Source organism: Dermacentor albipictus, chromosome 1 (genome assembly GCF_038994185.2).
Source record: "Dermacentor albipictus isolate Rhodes 1998 colony chromosome 1, USDA_Dalb.pri_finalv2, whole genome shotgun sequence".
Lineage (NCBI taxonomy): Eukaryota > Metazoa > Arthropoda > Arachnida > Ixodida > Ixodidae > Dermacentor > Dermacentor albipictus.
The window spans coordinates 370,659,679-370,682,197 of record NC_091821.1 but is presented as its reverse complement, the minus strand read 5'-3'; the positions used below and the strand labels follow the sequence as shown (position 1 = coordinate 370,682,197).

The following is a 22,519-nucleotide window of genomic DNA, read 5'->3' as shown; positions in this document are numbered from 1 at the left end:
CAATGAAGGCACACGTACAATTAAGATAGGTTAGGATATGTTAGGTTCTGCCACCAGCGCTGCTCTGTCTCGGCGATTATAGAAGGAAATCATGAACCATATCGTCGAAGATGCTGAGTAGAGCCCAAATGGCATGAGTCTGAATCAGGATTGTACTGAATTCGCTGTATTCTAACTGCTCAAGCTGTGCTGAATGTAATTGTACTACAATTCGAATTGTATTGGTGGCCACGATATGCAGTGAAACTTGTACACAGTATTATACATTCCTAGGATCCGGACAGCCACCCTTTCCTGCGCTGAATATTTTGGTCAGCCCGCCTCTGTAAAAGCAGTTTTGCAACACTGTTCCCACCCATCATCTCACTGACAGGTGCTGAAAGGACCGACACTTGCATAAGCAAACGTACTTCGTGATTTGCTGGTTTCTTATCTTCTTCTTCTTTCTTTCTCTATTTTGGCCACATTGGTTAATTAGCGTTCAAAGCTGGGTTTTCTCTGTGCGTCTGTCCATTCCGTTATCACGCCACCGTAATCGCCTCTTCACCCTCAGCATCGGGATATGGCGCCGAAAAGCAAAACTTTGTTCACCATCCGTCCAATCTCACAGGAATGCTGTAGGCATTCCTGCAGGAAACAGTCCTCGATGAGACACTGTAAATAATTTTTTGCGCCTTAGTGCACTTCGAGCGCGTGCAGGCGTGTGTGTTGATTTTCTTTTTCTCTCATCGCCTTTCTGTCAATCCTCATCATCTCTCCTGGAGTAGCACACCATGCAATAAGCTAGGCTAAGCACTCCAGATATCATTAAACTTTCTCTCTCTCTGTTGCGAAGAGTTGTGAACTCGATAAATTTTTCGTTACAAGTACAGTCATTGAACAGCCGAGGATAGACCGCAATTTGGACAGTATTTTCTTTTCTTTTTTCTTCTATACCTGCCGGGAAATTTATCTGATTTGTACCTGGTCTCCGAGAGAGGGCGAAAGAGAGCGAGAGAGAAAGTGGGCGGAGCCATGAACACATGTTAGTGCAAACTCGAGCGGCTCACATTAGTTCATACGCATGCAGGAAGCTTATTCCGACAGGGTCTAGCAGCGGCTCAATTACGGAAGTTTCCTTCGTGAACCCTCGGCGTACCGGCGGCGCCGTAATAGAAGCCGTCGGCGATGAAGTTGTTGCGCCCTCTCTCATCGCGGCGTGTGGTGCCGCGGCTTCTGTGTACTTGCTTGACCGTTCGCACAATTGCCTAATGGAGTAATTCCGCACGGGTCGCAGAAGCAAAACAAAGAAATGCTGGTAGCCCCTGGGCTCTCTTTCTGCTCCGTCTTTCGCGACAGGCGACATCTTGCGTATTAGCGGCAGCGTCCGGTCCACCTCTTTCGCCTAGGCGACATTCTGGCTGCGAGCACTCTTCAGGCACAGCCTAAAAAGTTGCGTGCACTCGCAGCAGGAAGCTGCAGCCAATGAGAAGAGGGAGGCTCCACGACGCTCGACAAAGAGCAACAGCAACAAAAAGAGAAACTATGGCTAAGGAATGCTTGATCCATGGGAAAACTCCTGGCCTCCCTCACCCCTCTCCCACAAAAAGTAATTCTTGGCAGGTTAGTTGGTTCATGCTGACTTATGTAGTGCAAAGGAGAAAACACGAGAAGAGCTCAAACTGCGCTCTTTCCTCTCGTAACTTTTTTTTTTACTCCCGCACCTTGCGGTGTACATTTCACGCAGTACACTACAGAATCCACCCCCACCCCCCTCTACCCTATTTTCTTTCATTTGTTTTTCTTTCCTTTAAAAAGAAAATACAAAAAAGCCTACCGTAACCTTGCACCGAAGCACGAATCCCTACGTGCCATTTTTTGCCCCTGCGACGCCGCTGATGTCGTCGCCAATGTTGCCTGGACTAGTACTGTCCTTACTGCCTGTTCTATAGCGTCTTTACGCTATGATTTTCGCTCATAGTTGTAAGCATATCGGTTAGCCGCTCGGTGTTATTGGAGAACTTCGTGCAGGCTGCGTGCATAGTGTGTGCATATAGCGCGCATTGTAACATACACGAATGACGCACACATCCGTCCCTTATTTATCATGGGCAGACACTTGCCCCTCCCACGTCATGTGCGAGGTTTTATTTGTTTGTTTGTTTGTTTGTTTGTTTGTTTTTTGTTTGTTTGTTTGTTCGTTTGTTTGTTCTCAGAATTACATATTTGATCCAGGGTGCTTATTCTATCCTGTTCTTCTCATTGAAAAAGTACGCCCGCCATAGTATAGCTGCCACACTCTGGTGGAGTGACCCGGTTTACATGCTTTACGCCATGTTTATATCTCTTTCGCCTCATCGACATCTGCGCCGCGCAACTGTCAGAGAAAGCTCAGCGCAGAATCCGACGTACGACGCCCTCGAGCCTGTGAAAGCCGGGCATGCCGAGAGAAATCCTTCGAAAGTAAAGTTCGGCGATCGTGAGAGTAGCATTCTCAGGGATATGTATATATACGAGGGAAAAAAAAATTACGAAGGCTGGCTTTCCGGCTCGAGCCGGGCTCCTCCGACGCTGCGCACAACTTACACGACGCGGAGCTACGAGACGCGCCGCAGCTCCGTAAAAAAAAACAGGAAAGCGACCGCCGGAAGCCACGGATGTAACCAGCACCAGGTTCTCCAACGGCTCCGGACTGAGCTAACCGGCGACTGCATCGGCAGCATGCAGCCGCTCAAGAGTGGACTTTCGGGGAGGTGGTCTGCCGTGTACCCTCCCTGTCTCTCGAGCTAAACATGCCGGCCATTCCTGAGCGGTGCTAAAGAGAAGCCCGCAGCCCCAGAGGTGCGTAATGTGGGCCGCCGCGGTTGACACTCTCGCCGGGGCTTCGGAGCAGTAGCGGCCCCGCGGCTGATTACAGAGCAGCCCGAGAGAGCCCGGCTTGTCCACGCCAAGCCGCCCAGCCCGGCGGGCTGTTGCTGCACTTTGGCTGCCGACGCGGCGCGCTCGCCTTTTTCCGCTGGCGATCCGCCTTCGCGTTCCTGTTCTTTCTTTTCATCCCCGCGGCTGCTTCTCTTCCTCGTCAGCTGCACGCACTCGGCACCGCGTCGTATACGTACATGGCGAGAAGACTGGATGCACTTAGGCTCGCTCGCCTTGCCGCGCGTCTGCCCCGGGGCTCGTGTGGGTTTGTGTGCGTTCTCGGTGCGAGAGCCTGGCTTCTGGAAAGACGGGAGATCTTGTCGCATAAGTACACACCCCGGCGGCTCCTGCTATCCACTGGCGTCTCTGTTGTGTGTGGCGTGTGTGTGTTTGCGCCTTATATGTCTATCTGCGCTCGTTATACTCTGCTAAATAACTTCACCTCGCACATTCGCCGGAGATTCGCGACCCGAGATAACGCTGCGATCGGTTAATTGGACCAGAATAGAAATAACTTAATTTAGCGCAAGAAAAAAAAAAACGCGTGCAAAGTCCCGTTTGCACCGGCACCGTAGTTGGGGAAGAGGGATCGCCGGCTGCTGGTAGTTCTTATGAAGCCCAACGCTCAGCACACGAACATGGATGGTTGGTAAAGTACCAACTACGCGCTCCATATAAAAAAAAAATAACAATAATAAAACGAAACGGAATTACAAAAAAAAGAAAAACTCGCCTAAGTTTAATTATGACGCACTTAATTCCATATGTATTACCAGAGCTGCGCAATACCAAGTGGTAAAGTATACCGAACGTCAGGTTGCCAGATTAGTTTTCACTCGCTGGCTCACTCACTCACTCACTCACTCACTCACTCACTCACTCACTCACTCACTCACTCACTCACTCACTCACTCACTCACTCACTCACTCACTCACTCACTCACTCACTCACTCACGTACTCACTCGCTCACTCACTCACTCACTCACTCACTCACTCACTCACTCACTCACTCACGCACTCACTCACTCACTCACTCACTCACTCACCCACTCACTCACTCACTCACTCACTCACTCACTCACTCACTCACTCACTCACTCACTCACTCACTCACTCACTCACTCTTCCATATCCTTGGTACACGAATGACTGAATATTCCCCACAATATCTATTTTTTTTCTGCGCGTGCTTCAGGGAAACAGCCAATTTACTTCAATATGTACAGCTTAAATTTCCTGTAAACGCTCAACCACCATAAATTAAGGCATAAAGTTGTCTGCTAGGCGGATCGCCAGGCTCAAGGTCAACGCCTCCGGCTCAGTGTTGGAATCTTCAACGTTGGCTGAACAAGTCGCTCTATGTATCTCAAAGATCCCAAGCGAAATTCGCTCGATGAGTTCACGAATGGTTGCATCATATAGCGGTGCAGCGCAAGCACGTAGTGCACTGGCTTCTCGAGTTCCTCGATGAAATTGGCCTGGCGGTGCAGTTTTCACACCCACTCAGCTCCCCTAACACATAATTCCACCAATTTTACTCCTTCTATCTCATACAACAGTGGTTGGGAGGGAAGGCCGTATCATGTCATACATTCAAAACCAACCGGAGATATTGTCCGGTTAACCTCCCTGTCTTTCCTTTTCCTTTCCCTCTCTCTCTCTCTTTACCACCATTTACCAATTAGTCATTTCTTCTCACTTCTATAGCTGAAAAAATCAATAAGTTAATATCCCCATTATAATGACACGCTTGCATTTTTCAAGAAGACAACCAGCCGCTTCTAGACCCGATATAGCTCTCTCGCTTGGGCTATTTAATATATAATTGCAGTTAGCAGGTCCTACTACAGACTCGCCACCCGGCCATTACTGACGTTCCGTTCCTCGCATGTCCTTAATTCTGCCGTATCTATACTGAAGTCCCAATTTTCTGCTGTTTTAGGAAATAAATTTACACATGGCCCCAGGGTCGTGTAGACGGGCTTGCTGATTCATGCGCGCCGGTCGTTATAGACCTCGTCGTCTATACCACCGAGAGACAGGCGGCGAGTCCCTGAAGGAACTGCTGCCTCTGGGCAGATACGCCCTTGACATGCCCGCAAAATTCTTTATTCTTCACCATTTCTTCTAGATTTCAATAAAGACATTTAATCAATCACTATTGTTTTAGTGCAGCCTGTTCAATCGACGCCTGTGCGTGGAGCAGCCTTTGCTAATTCGCTCAACTTACATTGGAGGGCACTGAAAGCGCGGCGCGTTAGCCGGTAGACACGTTGTATTTCTTTTTATATATATATATTTCGCGCACTTTAAAGTAAGGCTGGGAAAAATTAAACAGGGCAGTAATCTTAACATAGATGAAATAATCCGATGTTTCTGAAGAAGCGTTACAACTTTTGTATTGAAGATCTTTCGCTATAGAGTTAATATTTAAAATGTTAATGGAGCGAACTCTGTTAATTACCCAGCTTGACGGATTGAAAAAAAAAATCATGACATACGCCATATGACTCAGAACAATACTGCGGCAATTCGACATTCGTTTTTTTTTTTTAATACTTGACCCATGTTAGCTGAAACACTCTGTTTATATAAGACTTCTACATACCCAACTGTCTTGCAGTGATACACATTTCTTTTTTAATTCTGTGGTTTATGTGCACGCTGTAGTGGGGGCCCCGGATTAATTTTGACCACTTTAAGTTCTTTAGCGTGTAGCTAAATCTCAATATACAACAGATTTTTTTTCTTTTTTTTTTGCATTCTCCCTTCATCAGAACGCGACTGCCGCGACCTCAGCGCAGCGTCAAAGCCATTGGCAGCGGGTAGTCACAACGGAGCTACCCGCAGGTATGGCCACTCATGGTATGCCCAGACTGGGTATAACCATTATGGGTATGGACATACCCGTATACCTGTATATGGATATACGGGTATGTCGCTACTCGTATACCATATATCCATGGGTATGCCCTTAGCCATTCGGGAATGGGCATACCCGTATGCCCTTATATGGGTATAACCATTCTGGAATGGGCACAACCGCTCATTCTGGATATGTACCCAGGATGGTCGCATACCCAGTGGCTCAAGTTATAGCCTGCCCGGCAAGACTTTAGCAGCCAGCACTCGTCAAGTGGAGGGAAAAGCTTTGCGTTAAAAATTATGCGCCACACTTTTTGAACAGGCAGCTGAACCCATTAATTTTCGATGGAAGTCTCGACCACGATGTGGCACGTGAGGAGTCAAATCAGCGGTTACTCGTGACGTACATACAACGTATTTGCGGCTCGACATTACAGACACGCGGTAGCCTCGCTGTATAATCGTGAACGAATGCGTGTTGTGTGGTGCGTATGTATGTGCGGTGGTGGTGGTATTGCTTCACAGATGTTCTACATGAGCATGAGGTAGTTGCAGGCAAGTTAACTTATTTCTGTCTCTGTGGAGTGAAACGCGCGCACTTATATGGTCTGATGTCATGATTATGTTAATCGTCATATTTATTGAGTCTGTACTACGGTTAGGAACATGCCGTGCTTATCGCGCAGCATAAAGGCAATCGCGCTGAAAAACGTGTCGTTGTCGTTTTCATTTTCCACTGAGCACAGGAGAGTGAAAAACAAAGTGACATCTTAAATGAACAAAGCGAAGCTGAGCGGTGCTGGTCGATCACAACGCGATGGCAATGGTCTATATAGAAAAGGCGGCGACTGGTATGAGAAGAATTTATGTACACTTCTCGAAGAGGTTTAGGCGATCCATTCTTGCGGTATTTCTGTTAGCATTGCTCAAAAACAAATATGTTTGAATCACCATAAATGTCTACGCGCTCCCTGATGTTCGGAGTAGAATTCAAAATGGCCCTCAGTGGTCCCAAGGCTGCAAGTTGTTCACTTACGCACTGTTACTTTCAACTCTATTGAGAAAAATAAGTAAGCTGCGGACACCTGAAGGTCCGTAGTTTGAATAAATAATTGTATTCAATTCAGGTGCAAATTTGTAAGAACTGAAAAACAAAGAAACCACAGAAAAATTTCTTAACTTCTCTTTAATTATTTAGGAAGAAGAAAAATTGGACCTCCTCCTTTTTATCCTCTGAGAACTTCTCCTTAATTACCTCAGTCTCCTTAAATGCTTAATTTAGTATTGTATGCATAGTTAGTACATGCATACTGCCCGAGTTGGATTGATGATTTGACGGTACAAAAAGACAAAAAATAAATACAAAGGTACGAACGATTACAAATCTTTATATATGTATGTCATGCAGAAAAATTATTTCTCGGTATATTGCCATGGCTCCCAAAACCGCACTCGCGACCCGTTGTCATCAGTTGTGTGGTACCTGAGCTCCTCTTCAAAGTTAAGCTGCATTGACGCCAAGGTTGTTCATAACCGGCTGTGAGTGTATCATAAAAGAACAAAAAAAAAACGAGATAGACAGGTGTCCCGGTCCTCGCACTATTCGAGAATGAAACTTTGAATGCTAAAACGAGTCATAAAATCCTCGTTTAATATGCTGTCTGTTCCGCTACATATCTATGCGAACACGCTGGAGCTAATCAAAATGCAATGATACCGAAAACGACTAACTTCCCCCTTCTACGGCGTATAACCTGCATACGAATTAGTAATGCTTAAAAGATAAGCTAGAGTTCGCGCGCATTTCAGAAGCTCAACCGGTCACCCCAGTGAATGGAAATTGAATATCATGGGACGTGCATTCGCGATGTGCTCAACTCCCAGATATTGATAACCATCAGGCTGTCGATGGACACTAGAGGGTAGGGACGTGTCCATTTCCTTGCTGCCTCAGGTGGGACCCTTCATATTTAAATTTATGTGAAACACAGAAATGCTTTTGTTGTAAACTGTTTAATCAATCTTCATAAAGTTTCTAATCGTTAAAATCAAATGCCTAGTCATGTAGTGATTGTTGGGAGTAGACAGATATAGATAAAATTACCTGGGAATTCAGATGGATAGGTTGAAAGCACGTGCTTCCTGCTACTCTACCCAACATCTATATAAGCGAAGGCTATATAGGTGTGATGAGAACAGTATATTTTCTTGTTTCGTTCGAAACATCTGATGATGTTGCGATAGTGTGATAAAAACATCCAAGTTTGCTCAGGAGTTATCAGGCTGCAAGCTTAATTTTCTTGTTTAGTGCTGAATAAAAAAAATTCAGCTTATACAACCTCCTAGCTTCGCAACAGATATTGAAGTTCTTCCCACTTCGTAGCTTAGAGCAGCTAAAATGGACCCAAACGTCAAGCTTAAATACAATATCGGTAAAACCCTTACCTAGATTGGACAAGTCTTTCAAAAATCACTATTCCCGGCAATTGGGGCGAGCCCCGCCAGTGGAACGGCGGGCGCTGCCGTTGGCGTGACGTTGTAAGAGGAATCACGTGTAGACAGCTGTCGCGCTGGCCGCGTCGTTAGTATCGGGAGCAGAGGAGCCGAACTGAGAGTGAAGGTTTTTAATCACTCCGCGTGAGCCTTAGTTGCGCTGCGGTTCGCAGCGTAGCTGTCTTCAGCCCGGTCGCAGGCCCTTTGGGAAGCCCGAAGGTGGACTTGAAGATCGTCACTCTTGACGGCTTCTTCCCAGTTTTCTTGCCTGTTGAAAGGCGAGTGGTGCAACGCAGAAAATTGCCACTACATGTGGTTCGAGGTGGACCGTTCCTTGCCGCAGTCGGGGCAGCGGGGATCCACACCCGGAGTGTAGTGGCTCAGCCTGGATCGATACGGAAAGGAGCCGAAATTCCAATTTGTCGGGAAAGTTATGTATGCATCTTCATGTGTTGCGCCTGAACAAACAGAACTGCGTTGCCTTTCATACATGATCTCCAAAAAAATTTTCCAAGCGACAAAAAGGAAGAAAAACGAAAGAAGCAGACAAACACATAGCCAGTGCGGATAGAGTGAAACAGAAACATCGTTCACTGCCTTACATAACACGTCCAGTCGCTCGCTGCGATTCCGTGCAATCACTGCTTTGAGTCATAATTAGTCTCGGTTGTACAGATAGCATATAACATGAGTTTATTTCACATCTCATCCGCTCAGTGATTTATTCTTTCGCGCAAGAAGCCTGTTCGCTGGACCATGTTGGGACATACGCACAATTTACCCATTTGCATATATAGCTTCTGAAGAGACGGCGTCTAGTAAACGTTCTTTGCTTTCAGTTTGCCCAGGATCATAAGTTTGCTTGTAAATAACTTGCCTCACTTTGAAAGCACTAACAGGAATGTCCAGAAGAGCACCTACTCGGTGTCTCAATTGAGCGATGGCAATCAGCCTATGCGGAACGCACCGTGTTATACCTCATGCCACATCAATGGGGAGCTTCGGGTAGATGGCGCCACCGTATGTCCTTTCTGACAATGCTATCTTTTCTTATTGAACTGAAGAGTTTAGTTATTTGTCAGGACTTTAAGGAAATTCCCATAAATTTCCGTTTGTTACCATATTACCACTCTCACTAAATCGATCTCTACAAAGCGACAGTCACTAGCTGTCTGTCTGTGTGTCTCTCTGTCCATTTCTACAAGAAATAAAACGGAAAGGCTCTGGCACTGAGCCAAGAGAGAGAGAGAGAGAGAAAGGCAAAGGAAAGACAGGGAGGTTAACCAGAGATTATCTCCGGTTGGCTACGCTGTACTGGGGGAGGGGAAAGGGGAAGCGATAGGTGAGAGGGAGAAGGATTAAAAAAAAAACGAAACTACACACACGCGCACGTACACACAAACTGTTTCTGTGGGCACTGTCACGCAGCCCGCAAAGGCGTTCCTACTGTGATGCAGTGCACCGTACAATCCTGAGTCACACAGTGAAGTCACAATCTGTCAGAAAGTCCAGTGTCTTTTAAATACCGCAGCAGCGCCTTCATGGCCGATCGCGCTGATGTTCGCGTAGGCCAGTGTCCAAGAATCTTGTTTTCTGACAGTGGGCGCTTGTCCAGTTTGTCTAGGGTGGCTGAGAGGACTGCTCTTTGCGGGTTGAAACGAGAGCACTCACAAAGAAGGTGCGCGATTGTTTCATTGCACCCGCAGAAGTCACAAAGTGGGTTGTCGGACATTCCGATAAGAAATGAGTACGCATTTGAAAATGCTACTCCAAGCCATAGACGAACTAGAAGGGTACAGTCGCGTCGTGGAAGCTCGGGCGGAATACGGAGTTGTAAAGTAGGGTCCAGGGTATGAAGTCGCGCACTTGTGAAATTGGATGAATTCCACTGAGCTAATGTCAGGTCGTTTGCCAGTACGGCAAGTTTTTTCGCTGCGTCGGCTCTCGAAAGTGGAATGGCAACGCACCTGACGCCGTCATGGGCAGATCGGGCAGCTGCGTCTGCTCGATCATTGCCGTGTATGCCACAGTGACTAGGCAACCACTGATATATGATATCGTGTTCTTCGTCAACTATGCGATGGTGTACTTCTCTGATCTCTGCGACGAGCTGTTCATGTGATCCATGGCGCAGTGCTGAGAGTACACTCTGTAGGGCTGCCTTGGAATCACAGAAGACTGACCATGCATGCGGTGGTTCCTCCTGAATGAAATGGAGAGCCGCACGCAAGGCTACCAGTTCAGCAGCTGTCGTTGATGATACATGCGACGTTTTTAGCTGTATTTCGATGGATCTTGTTGGTATCACCACAGCAGCAGCTGAACTTGCAGATGTGACTGAGCCGTCGATGTAAACGTGCACGCGGCCGCTGTGCACCTCATGTATAAGTTGTAATGTGGCCTGCTTCAGGGCAAACGACGGCATGTTAGCCTTTTTAGTGATTCCCGGGATGGTGAGGCGTACTTCAGGTCTGTGCAGGCACCATAAAGGTGTGGATGGTCTTGCTGCAGGCATGTAGTTAATTGGCAATGAGGTGCGATTGGCAACAATCATACGACTGATAGCTGCGTGTGGCCTTTCTGCGGGTAGAGCGGCAAGGTGGTGAGAAGGTAGTCGGGCAACGTGGCGAATATGCGCTCTGAGAGCGTCGGTTACCAAGTACGTTGTTATTGGGTGATCCCGAGCTATGACAATCGTTGCCGCTGTAGACGCACACCTCGGAAGGCCGAGACACGTCCTTAGGGCTTGAGCTTGTAGTCCCTGGAGTACACGCAGGTTTGTTTTGCAGGTGTTTCCAAGCACAGGGAGGCTGTATCTTGCGAAGCCGAGGAACAAGGCGTTATAAAGCTGCAGCATTGAACGCACCGATGTGCCCCATGACTTTCCGCCGAGAAACTTGAGGAGGTGTATTATTGTCAGCAACCTCTTCTTTAGGTACGAAACGTGCGGGCTCCATGATAGGTCGCGGTCGATAATTACCCCTAAAAAGCGGTGTTTACGTGCATTTGCAACTGCTTGTCCGTTGACACTTACAGAATAACGCTTCATTGCCTTCCGAGTGAAAGTAACAAGGCAGCATTTCTCTGAAGACAGCTCTAAGTTCTGTTTTCGCAAGTACAGTGATGTTAAGGTAGCTGCCTTTTGTAGCCGTGCTCGTACCTGCAGTCGTGTTACAGCAGACGCCCAAATGCAGATGTCGTCGGCATAGATTGATACTTGAACTGTGTTGGGCAAGCATCTGACTAGGCCAACGAGCACTAGGTTGAATAGCGTCGGGCTCAACACTCCGCCTTGCGGTACTCCACAGAACGTTTGGTGTTGAGTCGTGGCGCCTTCCTCGGTCATCACGAAGAAATGCCTGTCAGTCAAATAACTGCACAGCCACTGAAAAGTGCGGCCACCGATTCCTGCTTTAATCAGAGCCTCTATAATGGCATAATGTGCTACATTGTCATAGGCGCCTTTTATGTCAAGGAATAGTGCCGCAGTGAGTCGTTTCATCCGTTATTGATGTTGAACATACGCGACCAAATCGATGACATTATCTGTCGATGAGCGCCCACGCCGGAAGCCAGCCATAGCATCTGGGTACACGTTGTAACTTTCCAGGTACCATTCCAGGCGCGTCAAAATCATTCGTTCCATTATTTTGCCTATGCAGCTGGACAGAGCGATGGGGCGGTACGATGACAAGTTTAACGGTGATTTACCAGGTTTGAGAAGTGGAACCAAGCGGCTGCATTTCCATTCACGTGGAACCAAACCGTTGCGCCAAGACTCGTTGTAAAGGTTTAGCAGCATGAGGCGTGCATTCTGCCCAAGATTGGCGAGCGCCGCATAGGTAACGCCGTCCGGCCCAGGTGACGAAGAGCGCCTGCAAGTCGCTAGTGCCGCTTCAAGCTCCTCCACCGAAAACATTACATCCATGCGGGAGTCCCGTGGCACAGGAGTGGCACATGGTGTAAGGGCGCGTTGAGGCTGCGAGCTGGCAAGTCTTGAGCAAAATTCTTCGGCAACGTCTATTTCGCTGCGACCTTGTTGCAAAGCGAGGGACTTAAAAGGAACACGCTGTTGCGGTGATACACGAAGTCCACGCACAGTGCTCCATATCTGAGATAATCGCTGACGTGGATCCAACGACTCGCAGAAACGTTTCCATCTTTGAGATTGAAGTGCATCAATGCGGCGTTGAATCTTCTTTTGCATCCGCCTTGCCTCTCTGAGATCATGGATGGATTTGGTTCTCCTGTATCTTCTTTCAGCCCGCCGGCGAACTACTCGTAGTCGCTGCAGTTCGGCTTCAAATTCTTCGTATTTCGGGAAAGGCTGAAAAGCACGCGTAGTATCTTGCATGGCTTTTTGAATTTCGATTTCCAGACTTGAATGGTTCCCTTGCTGACATACTTCCTCCATGTGCGACCGAAACGCCGACCAGTCAATTCTCCGGAGTGTCGTGGAGGGCATTTAAATAGTCCCTTGATCTTCAGGTACGTCGGAATGTGGTCGCTTCCACGGGATTCGATGTCTGGAAACCATTGCACGTTTCCTTCAAGACGCCGAGAAACCAGGGTCAAGTCTAGGCAGCTGCTGTATGTAAGCCCGCGTAAATATGTTGGGCTACCATCATTGAGGCAGTGAAGGTCGTGCTGTGTGGCAAAGGATGCTAGTCTCCTTCCCCTGGAGTCCATCTTCAAGCTCCCCCAAAGCGGATGGTGAGCATTAAAATCTCCGGTGAGAATCGTAGGGTGGGGTGTCGCTGATAGCACGTCGTGCAGTCGTTTAGAGTCGAATCCGCGTGAAGGAGCAAGGTAAACAGCAACGAGTGTGAACGTAAACTTGTTCGTTTTCACAATTAAACAAACGTACTGGTTGTCGTCGTGCGGCGGGACCCGGTGCAACACGTATGTCAGATCACATCTAATATATACAACTACCTTGCTTGCAGCACCACAGGTAGAGGACATGAATGCCTCATAGCCAGAAATGCGTATAACATTCTGCACGTTCGGTTCGCAAATCACAAGTATGGGAAATCGGTTTTCGAAAACGTAGTGTCTGAAATCTGAAATTCTCGATTTGAGACCACGGGCATTCCACTGCAGTAAAGATGCTTGCTTGACTTCCTTGTGGAAGGGCAGCGAGGGGCGGGCCATGGTGCTATGCGATGCTTTCAAGTACTGGAGTCAGCGCGTCCAGCACTTGCAGTGCGCTACGAGCAGCCGGAGTGTCCATGTTTGTCAGTAGTAGACGCATGACATTCGTGAGGGATTTGAGCATAGCAATCACTTGTGAATCCTTGTCTCGCACTTGGTCAACTGAAGTGACATTTGACGTTAAGTGGCGAGTCATGTGCTGTGGCTCTGGCGCGTGGCATGTCTTCGGCAGTGCTGGCCACACCTCACTTGATGAAGCAGGAATAGCAGGGCCGCTTTTATCGTTGACATTCGTGCTGTTACTGGAGACAGATGGAACAGGAGGTGGCGGTGCCGGACGAGACTTTTCCCTTGAACCGAAAGAGGATGTCGTAGACTTTCGTTTCCGAGAGTGGTGTCGCCTTATCGCTGCAGAAGCATCTCTGTGTGATGATCCGTCTCTGGCCATTTTCCGCAAGATTTTCTGCTCTTTCTTTAGGCGTGGACAGTCTTTTGAGGATGCGACGTGTGGGCCTTGACAATTAGGGCACTTGAGCTCTGTTGCATGGCAGGTGTCCGTGTCGTGTTGTTTGGAACATCGTGGGCATGTCGCTGTATTTCGGCAGACAGCGCTCACATGTACAATTCTTTGACACATTCTGCACATGAGTGGTTTGGGTACGAAAGGTCGTACCACATGCCGAAAGTGTCCGACCTTTACATGTGACGGCAGACAGTCACCTTTAAACACGAGCCTTACACAGGTCGACTTGCCGAGGCGCCGAGCTTGTAGTAAGGCAACACCATCTGTGGCAGGTTTGATTAAAATTGGCAGGTCGCTGTCGCTAATCGATGTATCAATATCATAAACGACACCAGCCGTGGTTTCGTTGTCCTGCGGAATAAGGTAGTGGACGTTGATGTTGCCCAGGAGCTTTACTGCCATCAGAGCATTGATTGCGCTTTGGTTATGGACATCAATAGCCAGGACGTTCTTTCGAGTATTAATTCTGATATCCTTGATTTCTCCTGGGACAAGAGCCTCCAGAGAAACGGAAATCGCTTGTCTATTAAGGCGGTTGAGGTTGTCGGCGGGTGTGTCCGGCACAAAAAGAATAGTGTGCGCAGATGGCCTTCGCTGTGGCATGACGGTAGACTTACTCGACGAAGACTGTCCGCTGATGTTTCTTCTCTTGGCCTTGCGATGTACCACTCTTTCGAAGCCTTCGTCATCTGAGGCGTCATCACCTGAGCAGGAGTACAGCGCAATGTCCTCGCTGTCAGCTTGACTCGGTGGGCAATTTCTCTTCCTCGGGCCGGTACCTGCCGAAGCAGTCACGTCGCGGCGGCATTCCGCCGACTCCACTTCCATTGCCGTGGCAATGGGAACGGCGTCACCCAGTAAAACACGGGAAAAAGCCGAAAATACTGCAGCGCGAAGGAACAGTGGTCCCTACGAGAATTACTTCGTCTTCCTCTCCCAGCACTGAGCCAAAACTTTGCTTCATCCTAAGGCTGTGAAGACACCTATCTACATGACACCTTATACATGGCATTTAGAAGGATGACGACGACAACGACGATAATGATTAAGATGACAAACGGCGCTTCTGTACAGTGCAATAACTGCGTCATGCTAGGCTGCTATCCTATGTTATTGCAATTATAAAGGCACACCAGGCGCATTTTACCCTTTGCCATCGCCGCACCGTCCTGAATAAAGCCCAGTTGCGAGGGGAATGGACAGATGCGGGTGCGAGGGAAAGCGTGCGAGGGCGACTTGATGCGCGCCGTCTCCCCGCGTCTCCAGTGTTGGGGGCCACGTGATCGAGAGCGCTGGCCTGTGGCCTGGCTAAATGAGAAGTACGCGCGTCTGCTCCTATAGCCAGGCCGTGTCTACTGTGTACGAGACCTTATTCTAGCACAATCTACTATTGCGAATGCCAGAGCGAACATCGAGCCCAAATGGCCGGTGGCTTAATTGGAAATCGTGTAATCTGAGTTTTGTAGGCGCGTAACATTTGAAATGTTGTAGTGAGTGGTAGCGCGAAGCATGTGCATAGGGACAACCACGCGTGCACCCCGCTGCAGGCGCTTCTCGTCTCGCCAGCGTTGTTGTATACAGCGCAGTCTACGAGTGAGATCTGCTCAAGTTTGCCTGTGCGTGCGTGACCCCATGCTTGTTCAGTTGGTAAGCGATTGTTTACTGCAATTTCGACAGCATATAAAAGTACGAACGCTACGCCGTGCAGTGGTCTAATACTTTGCTATCGCTGTCAATGTTGTGCATTTTGAGCGAAACTGCGACATTATTTTAGTGTTGTTTAGCATATCTAGCTTTTGTTACTCCTTCTACGCCTCGCGGTAAATATGAAATAAAAAAGAGCAGTTCATGTGGCATGATTTCAGATAACCTTACGTCGAAATTCAATGTCGTATAGTTTCCAGACTGTGTGCTTTACTCGTAAGCTGGCAGTAGTGAAACCATGCATACACATGTTTCACAGGGTTGTTTGGTGCAAACGTAGCGGTTTCCGCGCAAATTCATGCGCAACCACAGAGGTAAAATTTGCATTTGAGCAAAACGCAGCGCGCTGTCTCCCGTGGCTCAAGGCAGTCCGAATTTCTTCTGCTAGAGCTTGGCAGACTCCGTCGAGCGAATCATCTGAACAAAGGAAGCTGCATCATTAAATGGAGCGCTCGTGCACGTATTTACGCATTGCTGAAAAAGAAAGAAAGACAACAGCACATGATGGTTTCGCACTGCGCATACGTGTGAACACGTCTGCTTTGATTAACGCGCTCGTTACGTGTGTGCACGACTCAGTCGTCGTTTAAACATAATTATCCTGCAGCCACTGAAACGCGCTGCCATTTGCTATGTAGCCGTTCATTCACGGAAGCCACGAAGCAAGTTAGGTACCAGTCTGCGCGAAGCATCTTGCGAGCGTCCGCTCGCTATATACGGACAATCAAGCGGTCATTGGCGGCCACGCTTCCGTCATTTCCACACCAATTATATGTGCCAGCAAGGCGACAATTCGATAACACTCGCTGCTTCCATTGCTTCGAAATTTTTCGGGCACGACCGATACGTCTGACTGACATATGAGCTCGGAAAGCACGTAACAAAAGTGTCCGAAGGAAAGATATGCCGTATAATAACACCTTCATGACTGCCTGTCGCATGCCAAAAGCAATGCCGCTAAAGTGGGGCCGCGGTCGCAGATACGTTTTGAAGAAGCTGTTCGAATAGCGCAGTGAGCCTGATTTCTTTGTAGTTTCCCACCGAAAACACGAGCCGAGTAATTAAATTACCCTGTTGGCAGCGAAGCGTCCATCTACCATGTATGCATCGCTGAAGTCGCTAACCGCGCGCGCCCCGCCGGCTACGTGCACGGGCCGAGTCCACAGCGGTGCCCCTAATCTAAGAGTATACAAGGTACACGCATTAATCATCTTATCTTCTTGTTGCTTGTTTTTCTCCTTGCTTAAAACCCGCCCTTTGCGCCAACTCTCCCACTGTGCCCTGCTTTCCTTCGTATCTTTGTTTTTGTTTTGCCTGCAGGCAAAGGCGGCGTGTTTTGAAAACTCTTTCCGCGTCGTCACAGCGTCCCGCGACGCACCCCTCCAGTGTACACTGCGAGGACCGGACAAGGCTAATCTCGCGAAAAGCCGTGCAGTGGCGTGGACGACAACAACAACGACGGCGACGACGACTACGACTAGCCAGTACGCGGCGCTGTCATCGGCGGTGACAAACGACGCCTACGTGCATGACGGCGCTGACTATGCTCCTCCTTCCGGCAAAGAAGAGAAACGCCGTGAGAGAGACAGAGAAAAAAAAAAAGAAAGGCGATACAAGATGCGACCAGCAGATGCAGCGCAAAGGCCTTGCAGCTATATAGTAAAGCGGAGAGGTTGTTAGCGTGTGTGTACGCGTAGCATGCCGGGCCTGCCTTGTTGGTCAGCCGCAGTGCATTGCCCCTCTAGGGCCTATCACTTTCGGTCGGCGTCGTTGCCGCGATCACGTCAGAGCATCGTGCGAGCAAGAAAGAAAGAAAGCAATAGAAAGAAAAGAATGAAGAAGGCCAGAAAGAGGTGGGTAGTGTAACAGGGAGTGCGCGCACACGTGAGCACCTGAAGGAGTGCGCCGATAGCATAGACTTATTCAAACGCTTCTTCTTGTTGATCCTCGCTCACAAGCGATCGTTCTTTCGCTCCATCCTTTTTTTTTCGGCCTTCCTATCTTCCAATCTCACCGCGGCTCCTTTCTGTTGAAAGTCTGTGTGCTACTGTAAGCGTGACGCGAATCATGTATTTGGACATTTTCCAATAAAGGATCAGTACTTGTTTTACTCGATCGTATATATATATTTCGTACTTATCGTGCACTTAAGTGTCGAATACCAGTTGACATAGCTAAAGCTGTCTTTGTATTAGCAGTATGGATGCCACTTTCGAGGCAACATTCTTAGACGGAGTCTGCTTAATATGGAGAACCTAGAATGCTTTATATGCTGAACGCGCATATAAGTTTAATGAACTGCGAAGTCACCACAGAAAAACAAAAGAGTCTACAGAAAACTGAAACGGAAAGTATGCACTCTGCGGTGACCACACAATGGAATGTAGAGTGCATTTCTTAGTTGCGGACAGCATGCGGAAGCCCTGGAAATAGTCGATAAACACACGGTGGCTTCTCTGTTCTGTGATCTGTTCGAGACTGATATTATGCATCTTGCAGAGTTGCCTGTTTCGCTTGTTAGGAAATCATAGTAAGGACAAAAGTACTGTTATCATTACAGTTAATAACTAGCCAATACGATTGAGGCCCCAAGTCTGTGGATCGCAGACACGCTAAGTTATACCCGCTTCGTAGCCGGCGCAGTTTCTGGCTGTGCGCTTTGGTGGCAGCAACGTTCACTTCTTTTTCGTGGTAAACATACGTGGCGCACAAAAACTTGTTCCCGGTTGTATATATTCCCTTCCTCCTCCCACCCCCTTAGCACTTCTCAATTCTTAGCATTAAATAATTTAGCAACAATTCAATAAAAAAAGCAATATATTTGTTTCAGTCGGCATCTATTGAAACACTACGGTTCAGGTTTCTCATGTAGCCAGAGCAATTTAATATGTTTGCCCAGCTAAAGAAAACGCCCGTGCCTACTACTATTTTCTTCAGGTATATACGCAAGGATGTATGACACATTGATGCACTCTAGCACATATTTCTCGCTCGCAGACAAACTGTAGAGAATTGTTCCTACGCAATTCCATAGTGCTTACGACTCATTTCGTATATACGAAAAGGACCGCGCCTCTTGCCCTTTTTGCCTGCTGTACATAAACGTCGGCGCGCGCAAGTGGCTAACGTCCTATAGATGACGTTTATGAAGTTCATACTAACAAACTGTCTGAAGCAGGGCGATGCGGGAGCAAGATGGCTGCTGCCATTCGTTGCTGTCTATTCCTCACGTGCTTCACATTATTTCGAACACGGGCTTGCGAAGCGGACAACTCTGACTGCTTTTCGGCGTCACTGACAAACAGAGCTGCTCGAACGTGAACGAAAAAACCACACCACGCGCTCGTATACCCTCGAGCTCACCGAAATTAGTCTCCGTCGAGAAGAAACAACGCGCCTTAATCCGAGCAAATGGTGAAATGCTGTCGTCCGGTTGCGACCGCAAGCGCGCATGCTCACATGGTTGTCAGAGCCACTTTGCGCGGCCAGGCCGCGACACGCCGCTGCGCTCGTGTGCGCGCTACAGTATATAGCGGCGGGCATGCGCGTTGAGTAAGCGAGTGCACGGACAATGCATACACCGGCGGGAGGCTGAAGGGAAGCATGCTGCAGTGGATGACTGAGCGACGGCGCGGTTAGAACGGTGCCCGACAGAGACTGATGGTGGCCGGCAACGAACAGCCCGGCGCATGGATCGTGACGTCGCAAAGTCACGTGACACTGCGGGATTTATTATTATCTTTTGCTTACAACATATAGTTTGACTTGAGTGTAGCGCGACCATGGTGATGGAGGGAAGAACGCGAGTGAGCGAAACACAACAAGCAAACGAACAAACAAAAACGAGCTGCCCACATAGCGTGCGGAGTAAAGGCTCATTATGCCGGGGCGTTGAGAACCCCCTTATACAACAGCGCCGTTTGGTACACTGTGTACGGAAACAGAGTGAGCGATGCATCTTAGCCGAGTCGGCGCACGATGCCCGACCGTCGGAAAGAAAAGAGAGGAGCTTGTGATTCTTAAAAAGGGGTCGTGGTATGCCTCTATACTGTATTAAAATATGTTTTGGAGTGCTCTTTCGCTTCTCCTGCGGACAGCCTGAATAATTTGCAAATCGTTACGCCACATCTGGCCGCTTTTGACTTGCACACGTGGAATTTTTTTAACCCGAATATAACACTCAATCTGGAATTTGGCCTTTACAATACTCCATTACTGAATCGCCTTGCATTTGCTCGTGACGTCCGCTATACGGGGGACGTATAGATAGGATCACCTCCCTGTAGTCTTTGATAACTTAATATATCAAGCTCAGCGAATGACGCCTGTACATGTCTATCGTTCTTCAACTGACGAAAAAGTCGTGACGCTATATATAGTTAACCACGGAAAATTGCATCGAGGTAACATGCACATTAGGAAGCAACACTGCGGAGACCTTGCTTGTCAACTGGAGAGTTGGTTCACCTCAGAGCCAAATCTAACGTGATCAGATTTGATGGGAGCACCAGAGCGTGCACCTCTGAGAGGAAGCCGCCTCAATTGCAGGCAAAAGCCCGATGAAGCTGTCTGCATTCGGGCAAACGACGCTCTGCACTTATACTCCGCAAAGCGATGGCGCCGCATTGCCTGTCATGCTGGTAATTTCTACGCAGGCGCAGTAGCATCTGTGTGTGCACCGTCTCGTCCCGTGTTATTTCTCTAGCTTGTCCGTCTTCCATGCGCTTATCCTTATAACGTAACGCGCACAAATCGCCGTTGCGAGTGATACCGCAGACAAGAAGGAAAGACAACAAGCCATTTGACTCTCTCGTTTCTCTTTCTGTCTCTTTGTATTTATTTTTTCGGGAGGGAAACAACGAGACCGCCTTTCGGTTAACGCCTCGACTCGCACCGCGTCGGCTCGCTCGATTTGCACGCGCCCAAAGAATCGCTCGTATACAAATCACGCCCCGAACGCCGCCGAGACGCGCGCGCGTGCATTCGTGCGCATGCAAGCGGCGTGCGTGCGCTCACGGCGCGACGGCCGGCGCTCCATCGCCGGGCGCATCCGCCACGCCGCGCGAACAAATGACCCGCGCCGCCGTCAGGAGCGCTCGCGTGTTAGCGCCGCGGCGAAGCCTGCTTGCGGTGATTGAAGGCGTCGCTCGCCTGATTCGTTCCCTGCATGTGTGCGCGCGCCCAGTCGAGGCGGCGAGCTTTTTTGCGATTCACGGCCGCCGCCGCGAAGAGCTGGCTGGCCGGCCGGCTGGTGGGTGCGCGAGCACGTGTGCACGACCTCGGCGAGGCAGCGAGCGGACACACCGTGCACGCGCGCGACTCCGGCACAGCGGCGCATGAGTGATGCGGCAGCGGCGTAGGAGAGACACGTCTCCGCTTCCGTGTGGGGGCTGCTTCGTTCGCGCCAGGTTCGAATCAGCCGTGAACGCGATAGTTCCGGGCTTCGCTGTGCACACGAATGCTTTTCAGAGCTGTAGCGGAGCGAGCTGCGTTGGAAGCTACACGCAATTAAAGCCGCGCAGTAACGTTGCTCATCTGGGCTTTTCACGACGGGCGTTCACGATGTGGGATATCTTTAGCTTTGTTTGCGCTTAGAACACGGGATTGAAGGCCCGTGAGTCGTTTTACCTGAAGGAGCCGTGGACAGGTAATCCAATGGCGCTGTCGGTGCTATTGCGACGGCCAGCTGAAGACGAGCGTTTCGGTTGAGTGAATGACTTCCGGGGAAGGGCAAGGAGGACTATTACTCCGTCGAAGAGTCCAGTCTAACCTTCAGAGCTAATGATTCCTTCGTCCACAGCTTCGTATAAAAGGAGTGGCGCAGGTTAGTGGAATAACACGGTATAGGTGACGGGTTATTATTTAAGTAAATGATGATAAACCTCCCACTCATGCCGTCATTGTCAGACCAGATGTCACTCACTGTAGGCTACTTGGGAGCGATTTAAAACTAATACAGAACTTAACAGTGAGATAATATAAAGCAGAGGTATACTTTGACATGCAGATTTACTTGATTCATCAGCTTAGAATCTCAGCGTCTTCGCAGTTCGCTTTCATCGAAGCACCGCTGCCGGTGTCAGCGTCGGACGGGCGAGTTCAAGTGCTGTTGCACCACACCATCGTGATAAATTAAGCTTGTAGTGTACACGTACAGGTGACTTGTACTTTCCTTCGCTTGATTGTGTGCTCTATTTGTGTATGCCACTCCTACTAGTGCCAAAATGCTGGCCTGCAGTACGTTGAACTAACCAAAATAAATGTGCACAACACCGCAACTGCGGCATCCAGAGTTAGCCGGCTGGAACGTCACGGACCGCCGAGATGCCGTGGTTCACCGTTGGGGAACCACTCGCGCAGCGTTCCTCCGGCCCTTTAAGGCGCGATAGCTGCGCCTCTTCCTCAACGCTCTCGCCCCACGTCTTCCTTCATCTGTCGTCCACATGTACGGCGCAGCTCCGTATGTCGTTTTCTCTCTGGACGCATAGCCGTGCCGTCGGGACAGCGGCCCGTGGAGCTCGGCAAGGACTGCGTTGGCTCGCTCTGCCGATAATGAGTCGAGCGAGGCTCCTTCTTCCTCTTCGCGCCACGATCCGTTGGAAAGCTGGCCGGCCGCGCGCGCCAGCAGCGCGCATGCGAGCCGCATCGTCCCGGAGAGCGTTCCCAATGAACAAAACGTGACGCGATCGTGACGTATTGCGTTATCGCGCGCTCAGCCGCCGCCGCCGCCGCTTCTCTTGGTACTGCGGCCGCGGCAGCCGTTGTTTTCGGGGCCGGCCTGTAATAAAAGGGGGAAGCGATCGCCGCCGCCGCAGTACACCCCCCCCCCCCATCCCCCTCCCCTCCTCATCGGAGCCTCGTGCCTATACAACGGCCCCGT

The 22,519-nt window shown here is 49.3% G+C and overlaps 1 protein-coding gene across 2 annotated transcripts in view; it reads left to right on the top strand.

Annotated features, from left to right (window-relative positions):
- The window catches only part of LOC135904120 (uncharacterized), a 266,311-nt gene that overhangs the window by 206,431 nt on the left and 37,361 nt on the right, over positions 1 to 22,519 (top strand). Inside the window, exon 4 of one of the 2 annotated variants that reach the window (XM_070536135.1) lies at positions 16,960 to 17,108. The exons of the other annotated variant lie outside the window; for it this stretch is intronic. Within the exon in view, the coding sequence (XP_070392236.1) occupies positions 16,960 to 16,979 (20 nt within the window). The 3' untranslated portion in view covers positions 16,980 to 17,108. Of the gene's footprint in view, positions 1 to 16,959; positions 17,109 to 22,519 lie in introns of those variants that run through there. 2 annotated transcript variants of the gene reach the window in all.